The 23,371-nt window shown below is 47.9% G+C and overlaps 1 protein-coding gene across 6 annotated transcripts in view; it reads right to left on the reverse strand.

Annotated features, from left to right (window-relative positions):
- LOC119972710 (programmed cell death 6 interacting protein) overlaps window positions 1–16,829 on the reverse strand; it is a 136,282-nt gene extending 119,453 nt beyond the window's left edge. For 2 of the 6 annotated variants that reach the window (XM_038809868.1, XM_038809865.1), the window contains exon 1: window positions 16,520–16,829. In XM_038809868.1, the coding sequence (XP_038665796.1) occupies window positions 16,520–16,731 (212 nt within the window). In that variant the 5' untranslated portion in view covers window positions 16,732–16,829. The remainder of the gene's footprint in view (window positions 1–16,519) is intronic. The other 4 variants (XM_038809866.1, XM_038809867.1, XM_038809870.1 and 1 more) reach the window with 2 other exon arrangements.
- Between the last annotated feature and the right edge of the window lie 6,542 nt (window positions 16,830–23,371).

The following is a 23,371-nucleotide window of genomic DNA, read 5'->3' on the forward strand; positions in this document are numbered from 1 at the left end:
GGGAAACAGGGGGCTCGATGGAGGCTCCACTGGGTGGCAACCATCGGTTCATCCCGGGGAACACGGATGGGGGATTCAGGGGGTGGCAAAGGGCGGGCATCAGCAAATTGAGGGACCTGTTTATTGGCGGGAGGTTTGCGGGCCTGGGGCAACTGGAAGATAAATTTGGCCTTCCCCAGGGGAACATGTTCAGATACCTGCAGGTAAAGGCGTTTGCTAGGCGACAGGTAGAGGGATTCCCTTTGCTGCCCTCGCAGGGGGCGATGGACAGAGTGCTTTCGGGGGTGTGGGTAGGAGAGGGGAAGGTGTCTGACATCTATAAGGTAATGCAGGAGGTGGAGGAGTCGTCAGTGGAGGAGCTGAAGGCTAAATGGGAGGAGGAACTCGGGGAGCAGATAGAGGACGGGACTTGGGCGGATGCCTTGGAGAGAGTCAACTCTTCCTCCTCATGTGCGAGGCTTAGTCTCATCCAATTTAAGGTGCTGCACCGGGCCCACATGTCCGGGACTACGATGAGTAGGTTCTTCGGGGGTGAGGACAGAGGTGCACCAGATGTTCGGGGAGTCCTGCGAACCACGCCCATATGTTCTGGGCATGCCCAGCACTGGAAGAATTTTGGAAGGGGGTGGCGGGGACGGTGTCGAGGGTGGTTGGATCCAGGGTCAAACCAGGGTGGGGACTCGCGATTTTTGGAGTTGCGGTAGAGCCGGGAGTGCAGGAGGCGAAAGAGGCCGGTGTCCTGGCCTTTGCGTCCCTAGTAGCCCGTCGAAGGATTCTGTTACAATGGAAGGATGCAAGGCCCCCAAGTGTGGAGACCTGGATCAGTGACATGGCGGGATTTATAAAATTGGAAAAGGTCAAATTTGCCCTGAGAGGATCAATACAAGGGTTCTATAAACGATGGCAGCCTGTTTTGGACTTCCTGGCTCAGAGATAGGTAACTGGGTCAATAGCAGCAGCAACCCCGGGGGGGGGGGCATTATTGTAGTGTTGATTCTGTAACTTTATAGTGTGTTAATATGCGTTGTTGTTAAAATGCTGGGTTGTTCATGGGGATGGGGCGAATGTATATGATTGTTAATATTATTGTTATTTCCGGTATTTTACTAAGGTGCGTCAATGTTGTATAAAATCAAAATTTCTCAATAAAAATGATTTTTAAAAAAAATAACCGGGGATTATAGACTTGAAGTATAAAGGAGGATTACAGGGAAAAGAGAAACATTTTCACAGAGGGCAGTTGGAGTCTGAAACTAATTGTCTTAAAAAGGCAGTATAGTCAGAGATCTCATCACATTTAAAGAATACTTGGGTATGCAAGTGCTCTAAATTACAGGGCTACAGACCCAAGCAGAAAGAAAAAAAAAATGCTTGAAAAACTCAGGTGACTGTACAGAAGAGGGGGAGAAATGCGATGGATTTCATTCTGTTTTTGAGTGGATGGAGCAAGTGAAGCAAAATATATATAACATACAGTGCAGAAAGAGACCATTCAGCCCATCAAGTCTGCACCAACCCACTTAAGCCCTCACTTCCACCCTATCCCCGTAACCCAATAACCCCTCCAACCTTTTTGGACACTAAGAACAATTTAGCATGGGCAATCCACCTAACCTGCACATCTTTGCACGTGGGAGGAAACCGGAGCACCTGGAGGAAATCCGCGCAGACACGGGGAGAACTTGCAGACTCGGCACAGTTAGTGACCCAGCAGAGAATCGAACCTGGGACCCTGACACTGTGAAGCCACAGTGCTAGCCACTTGTGCTGCCAGGCTGCCCTACAAGGTCAGACTCAGCTTGAAAATGGGATACGTTAGATAGCTATTTTTGCTGTTACAAATGGAATGCAGCAAATAGCCACCTTGTGCTGTAGATTTTCTACTTGTATGTCCTAAATCCTATCTGGCTAATTACTATTCCATCAACAGAATGATAGGATTTGTCAACAGTGCTATCCACTGGTCGTTACTCACCAACATGACGCTCAGTTCAGGTTGCAGTAGAATCACCCACTTCCAGGTCTCAATACAGCCTTATCCGTAACATGAATAAAGGAGTTGAATTTTGAAGTCCAGATGTGAGGCGAGTGTGACTGCCCGAGACAGCAAGCCAGTCATAGACTTAGCATGGCATCAAGGATTCCAAGCAAAACTGATGTCATTGTGAAGCAGGGAAGTCGCTCAACTGGATGACGCACTCCACCGCACATAGGAAAATGGTTGCACTGACTGGAAGTCAACCATCTAAGCCACAGGACATCGCTGCAGCAGTTCCTCAGCGCAGGGACCTGGGTCCAACCACCTTCAGCTAGTTGATTAAATACCCTTCCATATTATGATTGCACAAATAACTCCTCAGATAATAAATTCACATTCAAGCTTGGTGTGGCAAAAATGTTACTTGCCACTTAAGTGCCATTGAATTTGGATCTCCAACAAGATAATCGAAACATCTCTCCTTTACAGTGAACAGTTTACAATGCTGAAGCCCATACCAGCTCACCTTTGGCCAGAAGCTGAACTGAACTAGCCACATACTACAGCTATAAGAGGTTGGAGGGAGAGTATTCTGCAGCATGTGGTTCACTTTCTGATGCCCTAAAGCAGAAGCGTGGTAACGTTCAGCACAAAACAGACCATTTGACTTTCACTCTATCTCAAATGGTAAAATTCATCCCATCAACAGCGCACCATAACTGTAATGTGGTTTGGCTATAAGATTAACTGCAACAACTCTTATTGGTTTCTTCAAAAACACCGTAACTTGCAACCTCTACCATCTGAAAAAACAATGCCAACAAACGCATGGGAACATCACCAGCTGCAATTTACCCTCCATAACATGCACCATGCTGAACTGGAAATACGTCATCATCTCTTCATTGGCGTTGGATCATAATCCTGCAACTCCAGCCTAACTGCTCTGTGGAATGCAGCTTTACAGAGCGGTGGCTCACCACCACCTTATGACAATTAAGGAGGGGCAATAAATGTTGATCCTGATGGCAATATCCACAGCCCATGAACAATTTTTTATTTATTTTTTTATTTTTTTTTTTAAATGGTATTGGCCAGGTTCAAAGTAACTATGGGAGAGAGCACAAATTACACCAATCTATGCCAGGGTCTTTCAAACTCAGGGTCGCAATCCGCTGCGGCGTTCCCAATCGCGTAAAGTCCCCAACTGGTTGGTAAGATTGCCGGCCGCGGACAGTCCCAATTGGTTGCGGCGTTTGAGGGGGCAGGTGGCGCGAGGCTGGGCTGTATGCTGTTCACCACACGTGTCACATGTTGGGGGGGGGGGGGATTATTTAAAACAAATTTTGTGTGTTAATATAAGGATGTGCATGTTCAACTGAAATAATCTTGGAAAAATCAGGTATAGGAAATAAAGTTCCAACGCCAAAAAAATAAGAATGCTGGCCGCATTCGCTGAACGATGGAGTCTTTCCGCCAGAAGCAGGAGCAGAGAGGTCACTCGCCCAGCATTTACACTGAAGCACATCTGTGCCTTGGCCGTGAAATCATGGAGGAGCGAGTCTTCCATTTTGTAGCTACCAGCAAGCAAGCAACAGGAGTGTGAAGAACTGAAGATGGATTATTTTGTAATGAGGAAGAGAGGGCCATAGACACACACAGGCCAGGATCTCAACAAAATCTGCTGTAGAGAGCTTAACAGGAGAGCCCATGGCAAGTCAAAGCAGTGCTAGTGTGAGCTGTATACAGAGCCCAGGGCCGACAGTGAACAACTCATTAAAAAGAAATCGAAATCGGGAACAAAGCAGTAGAAAAATGATTCCTTGAGGTATGGTTTCATTGTGCCAATGCAAATCAGGATGCAAAACCCATGTGTGTTATATGCAGTGAAGTACTGACAAATGGAAAGTTTAAAATCCTCAAATCTTCAATGGCATTCAAAGATCAAACATGGCAACTTCGAGAACAAACCTCTTGGATTTTTTTCAAAAGATGCAGCGAGAATTTAAATCATCAGCTGACATGCTTAGCAGAAATGTAATATTGAATGACAAAGCAAGTGAGATTGTGAGGACCAAGCAAGTGAGATTTTGAGGACCAAGCAAGTGAGATTGTGAGGACCAAGCAGGCTCACCTGTTACATTAAAAGCAATAATGGTGTTGCAAAGGTCAGCCAGCTTGGGTCGCTTTAACATTGGCCGGCATGGGTCCAGAGGTTCCGCCGGTTGGTAAAAGGTTTGATAAACACTGATCCATGCAGAACTGGGAGCAAATTTGATAAAGAAAATAAAAATCACAAGCAGATTCAATGGCACAAAGTATCATGGAACAAAAAAGATGCAAGTGTGCAATACTCAAATTCTTCCCCACTTGATCAATAATTTTAAATTTCAGTCCGAGGTTCCCACCACCCCACAATTTGGAATGTCAACTGTTAGATCAGGGAGACTGCACAGATCAGGTATCGGTCACTCGCTAACACGAAATGTGCAACATAACAGGCTCAGCAGCACAATCGGTTATCAGGTATCAAAAGTGTTAAGTTGCAAGCAGACAATCCACACTGACAGAGGTTGCAGCACAAATTTCAGGAAACTGGAGAGGGAAGTTCCAATAAGCACAAGCTCCTGAATACAGCAGTAGTGACAGTAGTGAACATGATGACAGCAGAAAATAAGCTAGCAAAGAACACTCAACATTTACAATGAATATATAATTCTAAAAACGGCCAAATGTCTTCAAGCCTGAAGGAATCACTGAAGGCCTGAACTGCAGCATTGCACAGCACGAGTACTAAAATAGGAGAGATAATTAGATGCTTAGAATTGGGCTTGCAAAGTAATCATGACTTGCAATATTTGGGGAAAGATCAAGTCAAACTATTTGAAAATAATAACACAAGTGCCGTTTTGTTTAAAAACACAATTGTTCAGGCAGTGCCTGCACAAAGCATCAGGGGCTGGATTCTCCGTAGCCCGTCGCCAGAATAGTGTTCGTCGATGGGTGGGAGGGGGGGGGGGATGGATTTCTGCTCTGAAATCGGGGCCGGCAGCAGTTTGACGGCGGTCCGCCATGCTCCACGTGCCGTTTCAACGGCGTTGGCACGTCATCGGTCGGCGCACTCGCAATGCTCAGCCCCCGATGTGCCGAGTTCCTGATGGCGCGGGACATGTGTGATCCCAGCGGTCGGGAACCTGGCGTGCCGGCTGCAGACTATGTCCAGTGCCGCCGCACACGGCCGGGATCAGCGCCACTGGGCGGTTTGGGGGGGGGGGGGGGGGGGGGGTTTAGCTTCCATTCAAAACATAAAATTGTGCCTTTGTGAAAGACAATTCCTTACAATTAATTCCAGAGTCAATGAGAAACTTCTCAATTCAGACAATTTGACAATAATCCTTCTTTCACAATCATTGCTACCATGTGGCAGATAATTGGAAATGCTTATTTTCCTAATGCAACAATATTTACACTGATATTCTACAATGAACTTTTTGCAATCAGTAAAGATAGATAACAACACCTCCTCCACGATCATCCTCAACATGGCCACACAAGGCTATGTCCTCAGCCCCTTGCTATACTCCTTATACACTTATGACTGAGGCTAAATTCCCCTCCAACTCAATTTTCAAATTTGCTGATGACACCACCATAGTGGGTCGGATTTCAAACAATGACGAGACAGAATGCAGGAATGCGATAGACAATCTGGTGAACTGGTGCGACAACAATAATCTCTCCCTCAATGTCAACAAAACGAAGGAGATTGTCATCGACTTCAGGAAGCGTAGTGGAGTACATGTCCCTGTCTACAATCAATGGAAACAAAGTAGAAAGGGTCGAGAGCTTCAAGTTTTTAGGTGTACAGATCACCAACAGCTGTCCTGGTCCCCCCATGCCGACACTATAGTTAAGAAAGCCCACCAACTATTCTACTTTCTCAGAAGACTGAGGACATTTGGCATGTCAGTTATGACCCTCACCAACTTCTACAGATGCACCATAGAAAGCATTCTTTCTGGTTGTATCACAGCTCGGTATGGTTCCTGCTCTGCCCAAGACCACAGGAAACTACAAAAGGTCGTGAATGTAGCCCAGTCCATCACGCAAATCAGCCTCCCATCCATTGACTCTATCTATAATTCCCGCTGCCTCGGAAAGGCAACCAACATAATTAAGGACCCCACACACCCCGGACAAACACTCTTCCACCTTCTCCGTCAGGAAAAAGATACCAAAGTTTGAGGTCACGTACCAACCGACTCAAGAACAGCTTCTTCCCTACTGTCATCAGACTTTTGAATGGACCTACCTCGTATTAAGTTGATTTTTCTCTACACCTTGCTATAACTGTAACATTATATTCTGCAGTCTCTCCTTCCTTCCCTATGTACGGTATGCATTGTTTGTACAGCATGAAAGAAACAATACTTTTGACTGTATACTAATACATGTGACAATAATAATAAATCAGATCAACTAAAAAATTTCTCATCCTCCACCCACTTGCAGAACAAGGCAGCAGTGCGGGTTCAATTCCCCTACCAGCCTCTCCGAACAGGCGCTGCAATGTGGCGACCAGGGGCTTTTCACAGTAACTTCATTGAAGCCTACTGGTGACAATAAGTAATTATTATTATTATCTGAAAAACAAACCAATTTAGAAATGTATTTAACAGGAAACAGTCACAATTAATTTAAGCATCAGAATAGTGCACTGGGAGTTCAGGGACAAGGTATGGTCTGACATACAGTGAGATACGCAGGGAGAGATCTTTTGGCTGTTCACGCTGCCAGGATCTTCCTGTCCCTCCATTGGCGCACCACATTGAGGGTTTCCCAGCAGCATGGTGTGGATTCAATGGAAACACCCATCGACTGCGACAAAACCAGAAGATCCCTCCGCCAAGAAACATACCACAGGGAGGCCAGAGAATCTCATCCACAATTTCCAATCCTGATCATGCATTATCATAGTAACAACAGGGGCGGTCAGTGGGTTTAAAAGCTTGCAACATCTCAGCAACAGGGGCAGTCAGTGGGTTGAGAAGCTTGCAACTTTTCAGCATGTCTGCATGCGCTTCCTCCGGTTTCCTCCCACAGTCTAAAGATGTGTCGGTTAAGTGGATTTGCCATGCTAAATTGCCCTTAGTGTCCAAGAAGGTTGGATGGGGTTACTGGGATGGGGTGTGGGCTTGGGTGGATGCTCTTTCCAAGAGCCAGTGCAAACTCGATGGGTCGAATGGCCGCCTTCTGCACTGTAAATTCTATGATTCTAGCACACAATCCTGTAGAGCACACAGAGCTGTTGAGCTTTTGATCATAGAATCAGAGAATTTACAGTGCAGAAGGAGGTCATTCGGCCATCGGGTCTGCTCCGGCCTTTGGAAAGAGCACCCTACCTAAGCCCACACCCCATCGTGGTAACCCCACCCAACCCAACCTTTTTGGACACTAAGGGCAATTTAGCATGGCCAATCCACCGAACCTGCACATCTTTGGACTGTGGGAGGAAACCGGAGCACCCGGAGGAAACCCACACACACACACGGGGAGAAAGTGCAAACTCCACACAGTCACCCAAGTCGGGAATCGAACCTGGGACTCTGGAGCTGTGAAGCAACTGTGCTAACCACTGTGTGCCGCCCCCCCCCCCCAACTCATCTAGTGTTCCTAACCGTGAATCTATTTCCGAACCTTCAGTGCAGGTACTGTCGAAAGGAGCCCATTGAGAATAATACCTATGCGTGCACTTCCATTCCAGGTATCGTAGCGATCCCTGTGGAGACCAATAACTTTTGACAAGAGATTTCCATTGACCTACTCAAAAGATCACACGATAGGATTTTACGTTTTATGTTTACTGCAACAAACTAATCAAAATAAGCTTTGCCTAACCGTTACTTAGTGGAAAACTAATACACACGACAGAAAGGATCCCTAGGGATAAGGTGATCTGAGCGTGGGAGCTGTTGTGTTTGTGAGCTCCGGCTCTGTTCACCTTTTAAATCAGTCATTTCATCCGTTGCACATATTGTTTGTCCCGGGAATTGTTGGCCAGTGTTTCTGCATGATAGAGCCAAGTTAGAACGTTTAAATTCTCGCTTGTTCGTGGTAGCCGGAAGGAGTTGGGGAGGGGCCATGTCTTTAGTGCCACAGTTGATTTTGAGCGGATACCTGCCCTGTCAGCATGGAGTGAATCAACAGATGATGGCTGCCAACAAAGATCCTGTTCTGGCTGAAAATCTTGGCTCTGAAGTACAGGGCGTTAAGACCCAATTCCAGGTGCTGCGGGGTGTTTTTAAATGCAGGCAATGGAGATGCACAAGAGGGTCCTTGAAATAGAGAGAACACAGTGTGAACCCACCTCCATAAAGCAGAATTCCATTTCAATGGCAGGTCGTCCACCCTGATGAAGTCGGAGCACATCTAATTCAATCTTGGAGGCCTGGGTTGGAGTTGCCTTGCGACCACTGGTCCTGTGTTGCCCTGACTGGCTGTTTGCTGTGAGGGATTGAGGTGACCAAACCAGTCAGAGCTTAGGTTGTTGACTGCCTAGGTTCTGGTGAGATGGCATGATGGAAATAATGGTGTCTTAGGCTTCAATCGTTGGAATCCTTGAGAAATCCTGACGAGTGCTCATTGCCACAGATCCTGCCTCATCCTGCATCTTGGCTTTCATCTGCGCCTGTGCAGATGTCTTTATTCTGAGGACTGCCTTGCATCTCTTGTTATTATTCTGGACTTTGCCCCCCTCCCCCTGTTGATATTGTTGTCAACTCTTTGTTTACAGGGAAGTGAATCATTTGTATGTGATGGCCTGTACTGTTGATTATCCAGATGTAACAAGTTCATATCATGTTAAGCTGAAGGTTGAATGCTGGATTTGTGCACAATTTTATCCTAAAAGTATTTGGGCATTATGTGGTGGTATTGTGGCATAGTGGTAATGTCACCGAACTAGTGACCCAAAGGACAAGGCTAAAGTTCGGCTGGCACAGATTCTGGAGGAATTTAAATTTGGTTAATAAAATATGGAATATAAAGCTAGTTTCAGTAAAAATGACTATGAAGCGCTCATCGATTGTCGTAAAATCCACCTGGTTCACCAATGTCCTTTAGGGAAGGAGATTTGCCATTGGCCTGGCCTACGCGACTCCAGGTCCACAGCAATGTGGTTGATCATACAGGTTCAGTCGGCAGTGAGGAAGCCAAATGCAATGTTAGTATTCTAGCACTCTCAACTTGAATGCAAGAGCAGGTATATACTTCTGAGGTGTAGACGGCTTTGGAGTATGGAGTAAGGTATTGAGTGCAGTTTTGGGCCCCACAAGGGTGTGCTGGCCTTAGAAAGGGGCCACAGGAGGTTCACAAGAATGATCCCTGGAATGAAGAGCTTGACATTTGAGGAATGGTTGAGAACTCTAGGTCTGTGCTCCTTGGGAGTTTGGAAGGGTGACAGGGGATCTTTTGAAACTTACAGGATATTGCGAGGCCTGGATAGAGTGGACATGGAGAGGATGTTTCCACTGATAGGAAAAACTAGAGTCTGAGGGCACAGCCTCAGACTGAAGGGACGATCCTTTAAAACAGAGATGAGGAGGAATTTCTTCAGCTAGAGTGGTGAATCTGTGGAACTCTTTACCGCAGAAGGCTGTGGAGGCCAAATCACTGAGTGTCTTTAAAACAGATATAGTAGATTCTTGATTAATAAGAGGATCGGTGGTTATGGGGAGAAGGCAGGAAAATGGGGATGAGAAACATATCAGCCATGATTGAATGGCCGAGCAGATTCGATGGGCCAAATGGCCCAATTCTGCTCCAATGTCTGATGGTCCTTAAATATCATTTGACAATGCCTCAGCAAGCCACCCAGTTAAAGGGCAATTATGGATGGGCAGCAAATGCTGCCCTTGCCGGGCAGGCTCACATCCCATTAAATGATAAATTACCACAAGGTCCTACAAACAAGACGCATGACCAGGTAATTGAGGTTTGGTGTTATCTGCCAAAGGAACAACACGACCCAGGACACAGAAAACTTGCATTTCTTTTTCACTGCATACTTAACCACTTAATCCTGCAGATTAATTGATCTGAACTGATATAAACAAAGAAGATGAACCAAGTTTACCACTTGCGATTAAAGGAACATGTGGGGCAAGTGGTCTGATGACAGAGAGGTGACCAAGAACAGTCAAATTTTTAAAACCCTGAGCGAAATTGCACAGCAAAAAGAGATAAGCATGACAAATTAAAGAGTTAAGTTTTTAAAAAATAAATTTAGAATACCCAATTCATTTGTTCCAATTAAGGGGCAATTTTGTGTGGCCAATCCACCTACTCTGCTTATCTTTGAGTTATGGGTGCGAAACCCATGCAAACACGGAGAGAATGTGCAAACACCACTGCGCCATCATGCTGCCCCTAATCAAGAGTTAAGTTGGCCAGTTTTCCTTTACCATGTGGATTCTAGCTCTGCCCATAACTTTGGATATAAATCTAGGAACATATTAGGCCATTAATTAGCCAATTAGTCACACCACATTTGTTACATGAGATTCAGGCATCTTAAACCAGAGCTCCGGCAATCACATTCTACATAGTGGTCGAATAATGCAGGTACTGTTTAGTTACAGAGAAGACTGTGATTTCAACTGGTGCTTTGTGATCACATTCCATGATTTTAAAACTGATATTGTTTCACATTATGACTACCCACTTCAAGTACACTGTTCTCCAACGAGACTGCCATCATGTCATAATGCGGCACTGCAGCCTCATAGCACCGGGGACACAGGTTCAATTCCAGTCTTGGATGACTGTCTGTGTGGAGATTGCACGTTTTCCCCATGGGTTTCCTCTGGGCGTTCCGGTTTCCTCCCACAATCCAAAAACGTGCCGGGCAGGCGGATTGGTCATGCTATATTACCCCTCAGTGTCCAAAGATGTGCAGGTTAGGTGGGGTACCAGTACCAGTTCCCATACCAGCCTCCCCGAACAGACGCCGGAATGTGGCAACTCGGAGCTTTTCACAGTAACTTCATTTGAAGTCTACTTGTGACAATAAGCGATTTTCATTTTTCATTTCGTTATGGGGATAGGTGGGGGAGTGGGCCTAGGTAGGGTGCTCTTTCTAAGGTTGGTGCAGACTCAATAGGCCGAATGACCTCCTTCTGCACGGTAAGGATTGTATTCTCTGAAAATTTCAAGTTCCTCGCTTTTTTGTATTACCCCAGATTACCCTGCATTTCTCACAGCTTAACAGAAACAGCAGTCACCTACTTTTAACCAATGATTAGCATTGATATGGTTTCTGTCACATAAAAAACATTAAACCAGTCTATGCTCATGACCAATTCTCAACTTAATGATCGCCACTTTCGTAAGCTTCTGTTTACAAATATTAATAGGAGATCATCAACATCTATATAGATATATACATACTATTCTTTTGGACAAATATTAACTTTATAGTTAATATACCTTACTTGCTTTAAAAAATGAGTTTTCATCTGACATGGTATGTACCCTCCTCCCCTTTATCCGAGGCAGATCCCACGACCTTAGCCTTAAAATGTAAGCAATTGTTATGCATCAAGGCTTTGGATGCTCCAAGATATATGAGCATTAATGCAATTTGAATAAGTACAGACAGATAAACTCAAACAGCTCAACAGCAACCAGCCAGTAAACTTACTGTTGTCTGTCCAATTAATATATTACAGCTTTGGACATTACCTTGCAGCACCATTTGGGGAAGTCCCACAACTCAGTGGGAGGGCAACACTTCATGATGCCAAATTACCACATACCTTGCCCCCTCAGCTGATGAATCAGTACTCCCCAGTGCTGAAGGAATCACAAAGGGTGGCAAGGGCACAGAATGTATTCTGGAGGGGGACTTCAATGCCCATCACCCAGAGTGGTTCCACCACAGATTGAGCTGGCCAGGTCCTAAAGGACACACCTGCTAGACTGGGTCTGCGGCGGATTGTGAAGAAACCAAAAGGGAAAAATGTACTCGACCTCATCCTCACCAACCATCCTGTCGCAGATGCATCTGTCCATAATAGTATCTGTAGTAATGACCATCATACAGCCCTTGTGGAGACAAAAGGCATTAAGGACATCCTCCATCATAATGTGTGGCACGACCATCATGAGATAGATTCAGAACAGATCGAGCAACTGATGACTGGGCATCCCTGAGACATTCTGGGACATCAGCACAACTGTAATCTCATAGCCCGACACATCCCCAACTCTTCTATTACCACTAAGCCAGGGAAACAACCCTGGTTCAATGGGAGTTCAGAAAGGCATGCCATGAGTAACACCAGACACTTCAAAATGACATGCTAACCTGGTGAACCATGTAGCCACCTAAGATGGACACTGGGCTAACAAAATGGAGAACTGCTAAGACTGTAGGGAGAAAACAGTCTTAGCCAGGACAAGCAGTCTGCAAAGGCTAATTAGCATTCTGCACGTATCGAAACTAGTTTATGGCCAGGTGAAAGATCTCAACCAAAGGTGTAAATAGCAAAACGCTTTGCATAGTAATGAGGCAATCCAGATCTGGGCACACACAATAGCAACATTTGGGTTTGAATAGATACTTTGAGTGGACGCCCAGACGAAACGGCACCAGAAGTATCCATCACAAAAGACCCTAGAGACCGCCCCACCCATCGAGAAGAGACCCTCAGATTGGGGGATTTGTAAGATATCGATTGGGAAATTACCCAATCGATACATGACAGGTAAAGGCCCGCCCCGAAAAGGCACGGACATTGGGGGACCTATAAAAGGTAGACAGCACATGGTTCTGTCTGTTTTGCTCCGGCCTCGCTGTCTGTTGTTGTTCCGGCTTGCTGTTTGACTCCGACTCCAGCCTCCAGATCCTGTCTTCCATCACCAGCCGTTGAGCACCAGCCATCGTTCAGTAAGTGCCAAAACGACGCTCGCTACGTGAACCCGGCATTACCTATACAGTATTCGACTATTAGTGAACAGAAGGTGCAGCCCAGAAAGGAACAAAGGCCTTGTCCCCTGACCTTGCTGGTTCCTACTTAGATAAGTATTTAGTCGTTTAATAGTAGAAATAGGTATTAGTCTTGAGCGTATGCATGCGTATTTATTATATTTGTATAATAAATATTAATCGTTTGAACTTACTAATCGGTGTATAGTTTTATTACTTTGAACCTGACCTTGAAATACTTGTGAGGTGTCTAAATACGGCACCTGGCGACTCCGAGCTGAAAATACACACACAGAGCTGTAGCAGTGTTAAGCACACGGCCTTTAAACGGAGGCGTGTTAATACACTCCAATAAACGCGTAATACACTCAAGTAAAACGTGCAACAACCAACAGCACAGGACTACTTGCATGCCAAGCAGCACAAGCAACAAATAAAAGACAGAGCTAAGCAATTCCACACAAACTGATCAGATCTAACATCTGCAGCTCTGCCACATACAGCAGAGAACAGTGGTAGGCAATTAAACCCACTGGAGAAGGCTCCACAAATATCCCCTTTCTCAATGAAGAAGAAGCCCAGCACATCACAACAAAGGATATGACAGAAACATTTGCAACAACCTCCAGCCAGCTAGACCAAGTTGATGACCACCTCCGTCTCCTCCCGATGTCAGGATTCAACCAATTCGATTCAACCCAAAAGATATCAAGAAACAGCTGAAGGCATGGGATACTGCAATGGCCCTGGCAACATTCCTGGCATTCGTACTGAAGACTTGCACTCCACAACTTGTCACGCACCTAGCCAAGCTGTTCCAATACAGTTACAACACTGGTATCTACCCAGCAATGTGGAAAATTGTCTGGGTATGTCATGGCCACCGGAATCAGGACAAATGTAACCTGGCCAATTACCAACCCATCAGCAATGAAAAAATCAGAAATCAGAAGTGCCACGAAGCAGCACTTATCCAGCAATAACCTGCTCACTCACACTCAGTTTGGGTTCTGGTAGGTCCACTCAACTCCTGACCTCATTACGTAGCCTTGGTTCAAACATGGACAAAAATATTTTAGTGCCAGAAGTTAGGAAAGAGTGGTATCAAGGCAGCATTTGACCAAGCGAGGCATCAAGGAGCCCTTGCAAAACTGGAATCAATTGGGAATCAGGGGGAAGACGACCCCTCCTCCAGTTGAAATCATACCTGGCATGCCGATGGTTGTGGTGGTTGGAGATCAATCACCTCAGCTGCAAGACATCATTGCACGAGTTCAGGTCAGGACAGTGTTCTCAGCCGCTTTATAAATGACCTTCCTTCCATCGCAAGGTCAGAAACTGGGATGACTCATCAGACACTGAAGCAGTCCAGGTCCAAAATCAAGGCTTGGGCTGACAAGTGGCAAGTAACATTCGTGCCACACAAGTGCCAGACATTGACCATCTCCTACAAGAGGATCATCTAAACATCGCCCTTAACATTCAATGGCATTAATGGCATTACCACCGCTGGATTCCACCACTATCAACATCCTGAGGGTTACATTTGACCAGAAACTGAACTGGACTTGCCATATATGACGGCTACCAGAGCAGGAAAAAAGCTAAGAATCCTGTGGTGTGTAACTCATCTCCTGATTCCTCCAAGCATGTCCATCTACAAGGCACAAGTCAGGAGTGTGATGGAATACTGTGTGCAGCTCCAACAACACTCAAGAAATTCAACGCCATCCAGGACAAAAACAGTTCACTTGATTGCTACCCCTTCCACAAACATTCAATATCTCCACCACCAAGTGTGTACCATCTACAAGGTGTGCTGTAGGGACTCAACAAGGTTCCTTACACAGCACCTTCCAAACCCATCACCACCCTCTCAAAAAGCATGGTCAGCAGATGTCTGGCAACTTCACCACCTGGAGGTTCCCTTCAAGGTCACTCACCATCTTGACTTGGAACTCTAATATTTCTTCAGTCACTGGGTCAAAATCCTGGAATTCTCTAACAGCACTGTAGGTGTACCTACAGAGGTTCAAGGCAGCAGCTCATCACCTTCTTAAAGGTCAATTCGGGATGGACAATAGATGTTGGCCTTGCCAGCGACACTCAGATCCCATAAATGAATTAAAACTTAAATGTCAGTTCACATCCTTTCATCCTCCGCAGCTGCTGAGAGTCTCCCACATCAGAAGCATCCACTGTTCTTCAGAGAAAGAAAAGTGCAGTTTAATTCTTCAAGTACCACAGAAACTTTTCAGACCATCGGCTGCTTCGTGCCCAAGAGAAAGTTGAAAGTTACTTCATATTGAACTCAAATTGCTATTTCACATCTTCAAAATTCTTTGTATTGACCCAACAGCACGGTACATCTACTAAATAAATGTACACAAGAATGTAAAATATCAAACTAGCTGAATTACTATCAGCTTGGTTCAGTTGTAGGACTCATCTGGATCAGAAGGTTCATACCCTACTTGGAGTGAAGTACATAATCTACAGTGGCATTTTAAAGGGGGAGCAATACATTATTACAGGGATGGTCTTTCAGATGGAGATATAAAAGGTCCTGTGACGCCAAACTAAAAGCAGAGACTCTGTTTATACATTCATGTTTACCTACCTAACTTTGGAAGTGTATTTATTGTTTAATACTGCAGGGATTCTATGAAACGTGACAGACACGACGTATTTCTTTCGACTAACTCGTACAATCATGTGTGTAAACCTCTCGAGGTTCTCAAAGTTTTATTCTTTTTCTGGACTTTGGATCAGAATTAAGAAACTACATTTTCATTTCAAAGGCAGCTCGGGTATATTTTGTCTAATGATTCTGAAGTTTAGTTTTAAAACACAACTCAAGGTACACGGCATAGAAAGGAGCCATTTCGCGCAACACAGTCCATGTCGGTGACTCAGGGAGTAACAATCTGTGAGCGGTGCGCCCAGCCAGATCGGTTACCACACAAACTTCAACATCATCAGCCCAAATCCCAATGGCTCACAGTGAGCGGGTACATCCCTTTACATGGATAGACAAATAAATCGGAAAGTTTACTTTTCGGCAACGGTAATAAAACCAACGGATTGGGATCGATGCAGATGGGCCCCCTCCTCGATGCCACCACACAGATCAGCGTCCCGCCAGGGGCCCGTCCGTGTCCACTCTGCCTGGGGGGCCCGTCCGTGTCCACTCTGCCCGGGGGGGGGGGGGGCGGGGGGGGGGCGTCCGTGACCACTCTGCCCGGGGGGGGGGGGGGGCGTCCGTGTCCACTCTGCCTGGGGGGGCCGTCCGTGTCCACTCTGCCTGGGGGGCCCGTCCGTGTCCACTCTGCCTGGGGGGCCCGTCCGTGTCCACTCTGCCTGGGGGGCCCGTCCGTGTCCACTCTGCCTGGGGGGGCCCGTCCGTGTCCACTCTGTCTCTGTCTGGGGGGCCCGTCCGTGTCCACTCTGTCTCTGTCTGGGGGGCCCGTCCGTCCTCCCTACCGCCCTCCCGAAACTTTCCCGAGCCTTCCCGAAAGGCCCGGGTCCCGTTCGCAGGCCCGGGCCGAACTCACCTCAGCAGGATTTCCAGGGAGCTGTCGTGCTTGTCGAGCGGCCTGCCGAGAGCGTTTTTCCGCAGGCTGTTCAGCTCTTCGGCCGCCCTGATGTACTCGGCCTGCGTGTCGCCGCTCGGGTAGGTGGCTTGGATGAACTTGGAGAGCGGCTTCGCCATGTCCACCTCGGACGATTTCTTCACAGGCACCGACACGAAAGTGGTCGCCATCATCTCCGGCAGCTCGAAGACCCAGGAAGCTGAAGAGAGTCAGAGGCGCTCGAGACCCCCAGCCCGTCCGCCACTTCCGGAATGATGTCAGCGCGTTCTGCAACCTGGAGCACCCGGGGGGGGGGGACAAGGTGCAGCGTGTCACTCACACGCTCCTTAGGGGGTTGGGCATGTATCCCTTTGTACTCCTTTCTACAAACTCAAAACGTGAAATGTTAACATTCGCCTGCGCACACACACATTTGGAATATTGAACTTCCAACCACAAGCCAAAGCAAATCATCAAAACAGTTGTCTGAAAAAGTTTCATGCTTAGGAGTGATTGCGCAAACAGGAAAGAATGTAGGTTGGGTGGAGAAAAACCTCATCGCTTAAATTGTAAACACGGAAACAGGCCGTACGACCGAGTCAGTCCATGTTTGCTCTTCATGTGAGGAAATAGACCCAATCATTGACCTACCCTGAACCCCTTTCAAACCCTTTACACTCATTCAGCATAATTCCAACCTAAAGTGAATGTTTGCGTGGTTTTTGTCTCACCCACTAAACCTGGAAGTGAGTTTTACGAGTCTGGGAAGCGGTTTTATTGTGTTTTAAACCTCATGTATTGGCCTCACCTCTGTAGTGATATGCATCACTGTATATACACAAGGGGTTAATGTAAATACACTACAACTAAGTAACCACTAGAGGGAGCACCAGAGATGTCATGACATGCGGACACGCAGCCAATGGGTCATTAGAACAGGACACAACCAATGGGTAATCAGGACACCCAGAGGTGGCATTACCACAAGGGGGCACTGCACAACCTATATAAAAAGGAGAAGGCACACAGGCTCTGCCTCTTCCACCGGCAGAAACCAAGAGAGCACGACAGGGTTGATTATCAGCAACATCACACCCTAGCACATGGTCAAGAGCAAGATTGTATAGTTAGCAGAGTAGACTGAGTTATTAGAGGCAGATTAGTAGAGCATTGAACTCATTTAAGAGCATTGTTAATCGTTCAATAAATACGTTAAACTTATCTCCGAGTCTGGAGCATCTTTCAGCAGAGCCTATATCAAGTAGCAGCTTATGTTATAACACAACAGCTTCCTTGACCCCTCAACCGCCTGGAATCAGGCTGCTTCTATCTTCCTTGTCCCAACTTTTGGGCTCTGTGGCTGTTTCTGTACGGGAGTATTCCATGATTGAAATTCACAGAGGATCTTAAAATTTGCGAATAAAATGTTGAATGTTTCACAATGACATTTTGCCTATATATATATTCTTACAGTGACCAATTAAGTTAGTACCACTGAATGCTACAAAAATTGACTTTGCCCATTCCAGTATTACTATGGAAGTCAACACACCCATGGAATAGGGTGTTTTCATATTAACACAATGCAATGCAAATACAGGAAACCTACATATTCCAATAGCTTGCCCTGCCCATTGAAGCTGCTTCCTCCTCATCATTCTCTGGCCAAGAAGACAGACAAGAGACCTGCTGCGCAGCAGGAAGCTGACAAAGTTGATAATTAAACATGGTTATCCAATCTTTTGGAGTAAGGGGAAATATCAATATGTTACAGCCATTGATTGCTCCACGTTGTAAATGCAAAACATAGTCTCCGGGGCGAGAGAGAGCACTCTTGTAGCTTCAAGACCCATATGGACTTGGTATTCAATTCTTTAACGTGTTGTCTTTTAGAGGAGACACTAAAAGGTAACCAATGTTCAAATGAGCACAATAGATCCGACAGTCCTATTTAAAGAAAATTAGGGAGTTCTGGTGTACGACCAAACTGCTGGAAGAAAGAGGTGATCTAATTGAAACCTTAAATATTTACCTCCTTCACTATAATATACAGTTTAAGCAAGCAGTCTATTGACACCACTGTTTCCGCCATTATGTTGGAGTCAGGACAATAGTTATGGCAAGTATCAAGCAAAGTCTATTTACTCAGCAAACAAAGTCTGTTTGAGCAGAGTCCTACAGAAAAGAGTTGACAGGCTATTTAAAAACCATCATGACAAAATACAGTGCAGCGAACAGAACTCATGACCAAAACTGCACAAGTTGCTCCTGATAAGGGCATAGTGATAGTTACACTTTACAAGTTGATTATTTACAAGTTGATAGGTAATAGCATGGTGATAGTTACATTTGACAAGTTGATTATTTCCCCAGCAAATTGCAGCTAGCAGAGGATAGTTGCATACAAAATACATGCTTAAAATCAAACCTTGAGCCTTTTTCTCATCCTGGGTGTTTATTTCCAAACTGCCTGTCATTCATACACTTCATGATTTCTCCATAATCGAAACAAAACAATGTTGCAATAGATTGACCATCTAATTCATCATAAAAGACTTCCGGTTGCGGCTATGACCAGCTAAGTCGCACATTTGGCAGCTCCTGCGACAAAGGTGTTTAAGGGCCGATTGGAGGGCCCCGACGGTACTGTAAAGACGAATCCCGGTGGGGGAAGGCTCCCTGAGGAGAGTGAGACCAACTTTATGGTCGGTACTCGGAGTGGGGCGACAAAAAAAGCGGCAGCAGCTCCCCGAAAAAAGCGGGGGAAGAGGACCAAAATGGCAGCCGGTGGCGCACTAGAAGATTGGAGAAAATGGGCGGAGGAGCAGCAGGCCGCTCTCCTCCGGTGTTTTACGGAGCTGAAAGTGGAACTCTTAGAGTCTATGAACGCGACGACCACAAGGCTGATGGGGGCCCAGGCGACCCAAGAGGCGTCGATAAGAGAGCTGCAGCAGGAGATGACTGCAAGGGAGGAGGAGGCCACGGTCCTCGTGGGAAAGGTGGAGGTGCACGAGGCACTCCACCTGAAATGGCAGAGCCGCTTTGAGGAGCTGGACACTCGAATGAGGCGGAAGAACTTGAGGATCCTGGGCCTAGCAGAAGGCCTGGAGGGGCCTGATCTCCCGAAATATGTAGCGGAGATGCTGAGCTCCCTGATGGGAGAGGGGGCCGGTCCATCGCCCCTGGAGCTGGAAGAAGCATATCGGGTCATGGCTAGGCGGCCTAGGGCGAACGAGCCCCCGAGGGCGGTGCTGGTGCGATTCCAGCGTTTCTGTGATCGGGAGAAAGTGCTGAGGTGGGCCAAGAGGGAGAAAAGCAGCAAATGGGAGAATTCGACGGTGCGGATATATCAGGACTGGAGTGCGGAGGTGGCAAAGCGGCGGGCCCGGTTTAACCGGACGAAGGCGGTGCTGCACGCAAAGAGGATCAAGTTCGGAATGCTGCAGCCAGCGCGCTTGTGGGTCACCTACAAGGACCAGCACCATTACTTTGAGACCCCAGAGGAGGCATGGACTTTTGTTCGGGAGGAAAAGCTGGACCTGAACTAGAACTTGGGAACGCCGGCGGTCGAGGCCGCCCGAGTACCCTTGACTGATCAAGTGGCCCATGTCTTTCTTAGGCCAGGTCGGAACTTGGTTAAAGTTGATGGATCGTTTGGTTTCTTTGAAACTTGTGTTATGGGGGGTTTCTTTGTTCCTTTTGTGTGTCTCTTCCCGTTGCCAACTTCCCTTAATTATTGTTGTTGTAGGGGGGGCTTTTTTACTGTTTTTTGATCTGTTCTTTAAGGGTTATGGTTACTGTTCTGTTCGATGGAGGGTGATGGTTAAATACGTTATTATTGGGTAGTTATTTAGTTATGCAGGCATAATGTATTTATGTATTTATTTGAGATTTGTTATTTATATTGTTATATTGTTAAGTTGGGGAGGCGGGACGGGGGGGGGTGCAAGTTGGTTATGCGTGTTTTCTTTTTCTCTTTTTTCTTCCTCTCGTTTTAAGGGGGCTTTTTTATGGGCTTGGATGGGGACGGGGGTGGAATTGAAGATGGCGGGGTAGGGTGTGGCCGGGCGAAAGCGCGGGCTTTCCCCTGTTTCCCGCGCGCGGGACGGAGGAAGGGGGAGGAGAGAAGAGTGGGGTGTGGCCAGCAATGGCGGCTTTTCCCGCGCTGAAGCGGGGTCAGAGAGGGATGGCAAGGGGGGGGGGAGGCCCCTCCCCCCCCACATCGGGAGGAGTCGGAGTGTGGCAGGGGCAGCCGGGTCAGCGAAAACCAGCTGACTCTCGGGAGTACGATGGTGGATACACCGCGGCTAGGAGGGGTCCTAGCCAGGGGGGGGGGGGGGGGGGGGTGGGGGGGGGGGGGGGGAAGGGGGGTTAGGGGGGGATACCGGGTTGCTGCTGGAAAGGCCGAGGACGGGAAGGGAAGAACGGGAGGAGAGAGGGGGGGGGGGGGGCATCGCCATGGGGAACGGGTCAGAAGGGGAGGGTCGACCCGGGGCGAACAGGGGACAGGACATGGCTAATAGACAGGGGAAAGGGACGGGTCGCTCCGCGACCCGGTTGATTACTTGGAACGTGAGGGGGCTGAATGGGCCGGTCAAGAGATCAAGGGTTTTTTTCACACCTAAAGGGACTGCAGGCGGATGTGGCAATGTTGCAGGAGACTCACTTGAGAGTAGTAGACCAGGTACGCCTGAGAAGGGGGTGGGTGGGACAGGTGTTCCACTCAGGCTTGGACGCAAAGAACCGGGGGGTGGCGATTTTGGTGGGAAAGAGGGTGTCGTTCGTGGCGGCGCAGGTGGTAGCAGATAAGGAGGGTAGGTACGTGATGGTGAAGGGTAGGCTGCAGGGAGAGAATGTGGTGCTGGTGAATGTGTATGCCCCGAATTGGGATGACGCGGGTTTTATGAGGCGCCTGTTGGGCCTCATTCCGGGTCTGGAGGCAGGGGGCCTGATCATGGGGGGGGACTTCAATACAGTGCTCGACCCTGGGCTGGACAGATCGAGTTCCAGGACGAATAGGAGGCCGGCAGCGGCAGAGGTGCTAAGGGGGTTCATGGAGCAGATGGGGGGGGTAGACCCTTGGAGATTTGGCAGGCCAAGGGCGAGGGAGTATTCTTTTTTCTCCCACGTCCACAGGGTGTACTCCAGAATAGACTTTTTTGTACTGAGCAGGGGGCTGATTTCGAGAGTGCAGGACACGGAGTACTCGGCCATTGCGATTTCGGACCATGCACCACACTGGGTAGAGGTAGAACTGGGGGAAGCACGGGACCAGCGCCCGTTGTGGCGCCTGGATGTGGGGCTGCTGGCGGACGATGAGGTGTGCGGAAGGGTCCGGAAGGGCATTGAGAGATATCTGGGCACGAACGACACGGGCGAGGTGAAGGTGGGGGTAGTCTGGGAGGCCCTGAAAGCAGTGATCAGAGGAGAGCTGATCTCCATAAGGGCACACAGAGAAAGGAAGGAGAGGCAGGAGAGGGAGAGACTGGTGGGGGAACTTATAGAAGTGGACAGGAGATATGCGGAGACACCAGAGGAGGGGCTGTTGAGGGAGCGGCGCAGTTTACAGGCCCAGTTTGACCTACTGACCACTAGGAAGGCGGAGACGCAATGGAGAAGGGCACAGGGCGCGGTCTATGAGTACGGGGAAAAGGCGAGCAGGATGCTAGCACACCAGCTGCGCAAGCGAGATGCAGCCAGAGAGATTGGGGGAGTGAGAGAGAAGGGAGGGAACGTAGTGCAGAAGGGGCAAGAGGTGAACGGGGTCTTCAGGGATTTCTACAGGGAATTGTACCGGTCTGAGCCGCCCAGGAGGAGGGGGGGAATGGAGAACTTCCTCGATAGATTGAGGTTCCCAAAGGTCCAGGAGGAACGGGTGGAGGGGCTGGGGGCGCCGATAGAGCTGCAGGAGCTAGTTAAAGGGATAGGCCAGATGCAGGCGGGGAAGGCGCCGGGGCCGGATGGGTTCCCGGTGGAATTTTATAAGAAGTATGTGGACTTGGTGGGTCCAGTGCTGGTGCGAGCCTTCAATGAGGCGCGAGAGGGGGGGGTTCTGCCCCCGACAATGTCACAGGCCCTGATCTCCTTGATCCTGAAGCGGGACAAAGACCCTGTACAGTGCGGGTCCTACAGGCCTATCTCCCTCTTGAATGTAGATGCCAAACTGTTGGCAAAGGTCCTGGCAACCAGAATAGAGGATTGTGTGCCAGGGGTAATCCATGAGGACCAGACGGGGTTCGTAAAGGGACGACAACTTAACACAAATGTCCGGAGACTGTTGAATGTGATTATGATGCCAGCAGTGGAGGGGGAGGCTGAGATAGTGGTAGCACTGGATGCGGAGAAGGCATTCGATAGGGTGGAGTGGGAATACCTGTGGGAGACGCTGGAACGGTTTGGGTTTGGGGAGGGATTTATCAAGTGGGTGAAGCTGCTGTATTCGGCCCCGATGGCGAGTGTGGTTACAAACGGGAGGAGGTCAGAGTATTTTGGGCTCCATCGAGGTACCAGGCAGGGATGCCCCCTATCCCCCTTACTATTTGCATTAGCGATCGAACCATTGGCGATGGCACTGAGGGGTTCAGGGGGGTGGAGAGGACTGACAAGGGGAGGGGAGGAACATCGGGTATCACTCTATGCGGATGATTTGTTGTTATATGTGGCGGACCCGGAAGGGGGAATGCCGGAGGTAATGGAAATACTAGCGGAGTTTGGGGACTTTTCAGGATATAAATTAAATGTGGGTAAAAGTGAGGTCTTTGTGATACACCCAGGAGATCAGGGGGAGGGAATTGGGCGGCTCCCCTTTAAGAGAGCAGTAAAGAGCTTCAGGTA

This window comes from Scyliorhinus canicula, chromosome 10 (genome assembly GCF_902713615.1).
Source record: "Scyliorhinus canicula chromosome 10, sScyCan1.1, whole genome shotgun sequence".
Classification (NCBI taxonomy): Eukaryota; Metazoa; Chordata; class Chondrichthyes; order Carcharhiniformes; family Scyliorhinidae; genus Scyliorhinus; species Scyliorhinus canicula.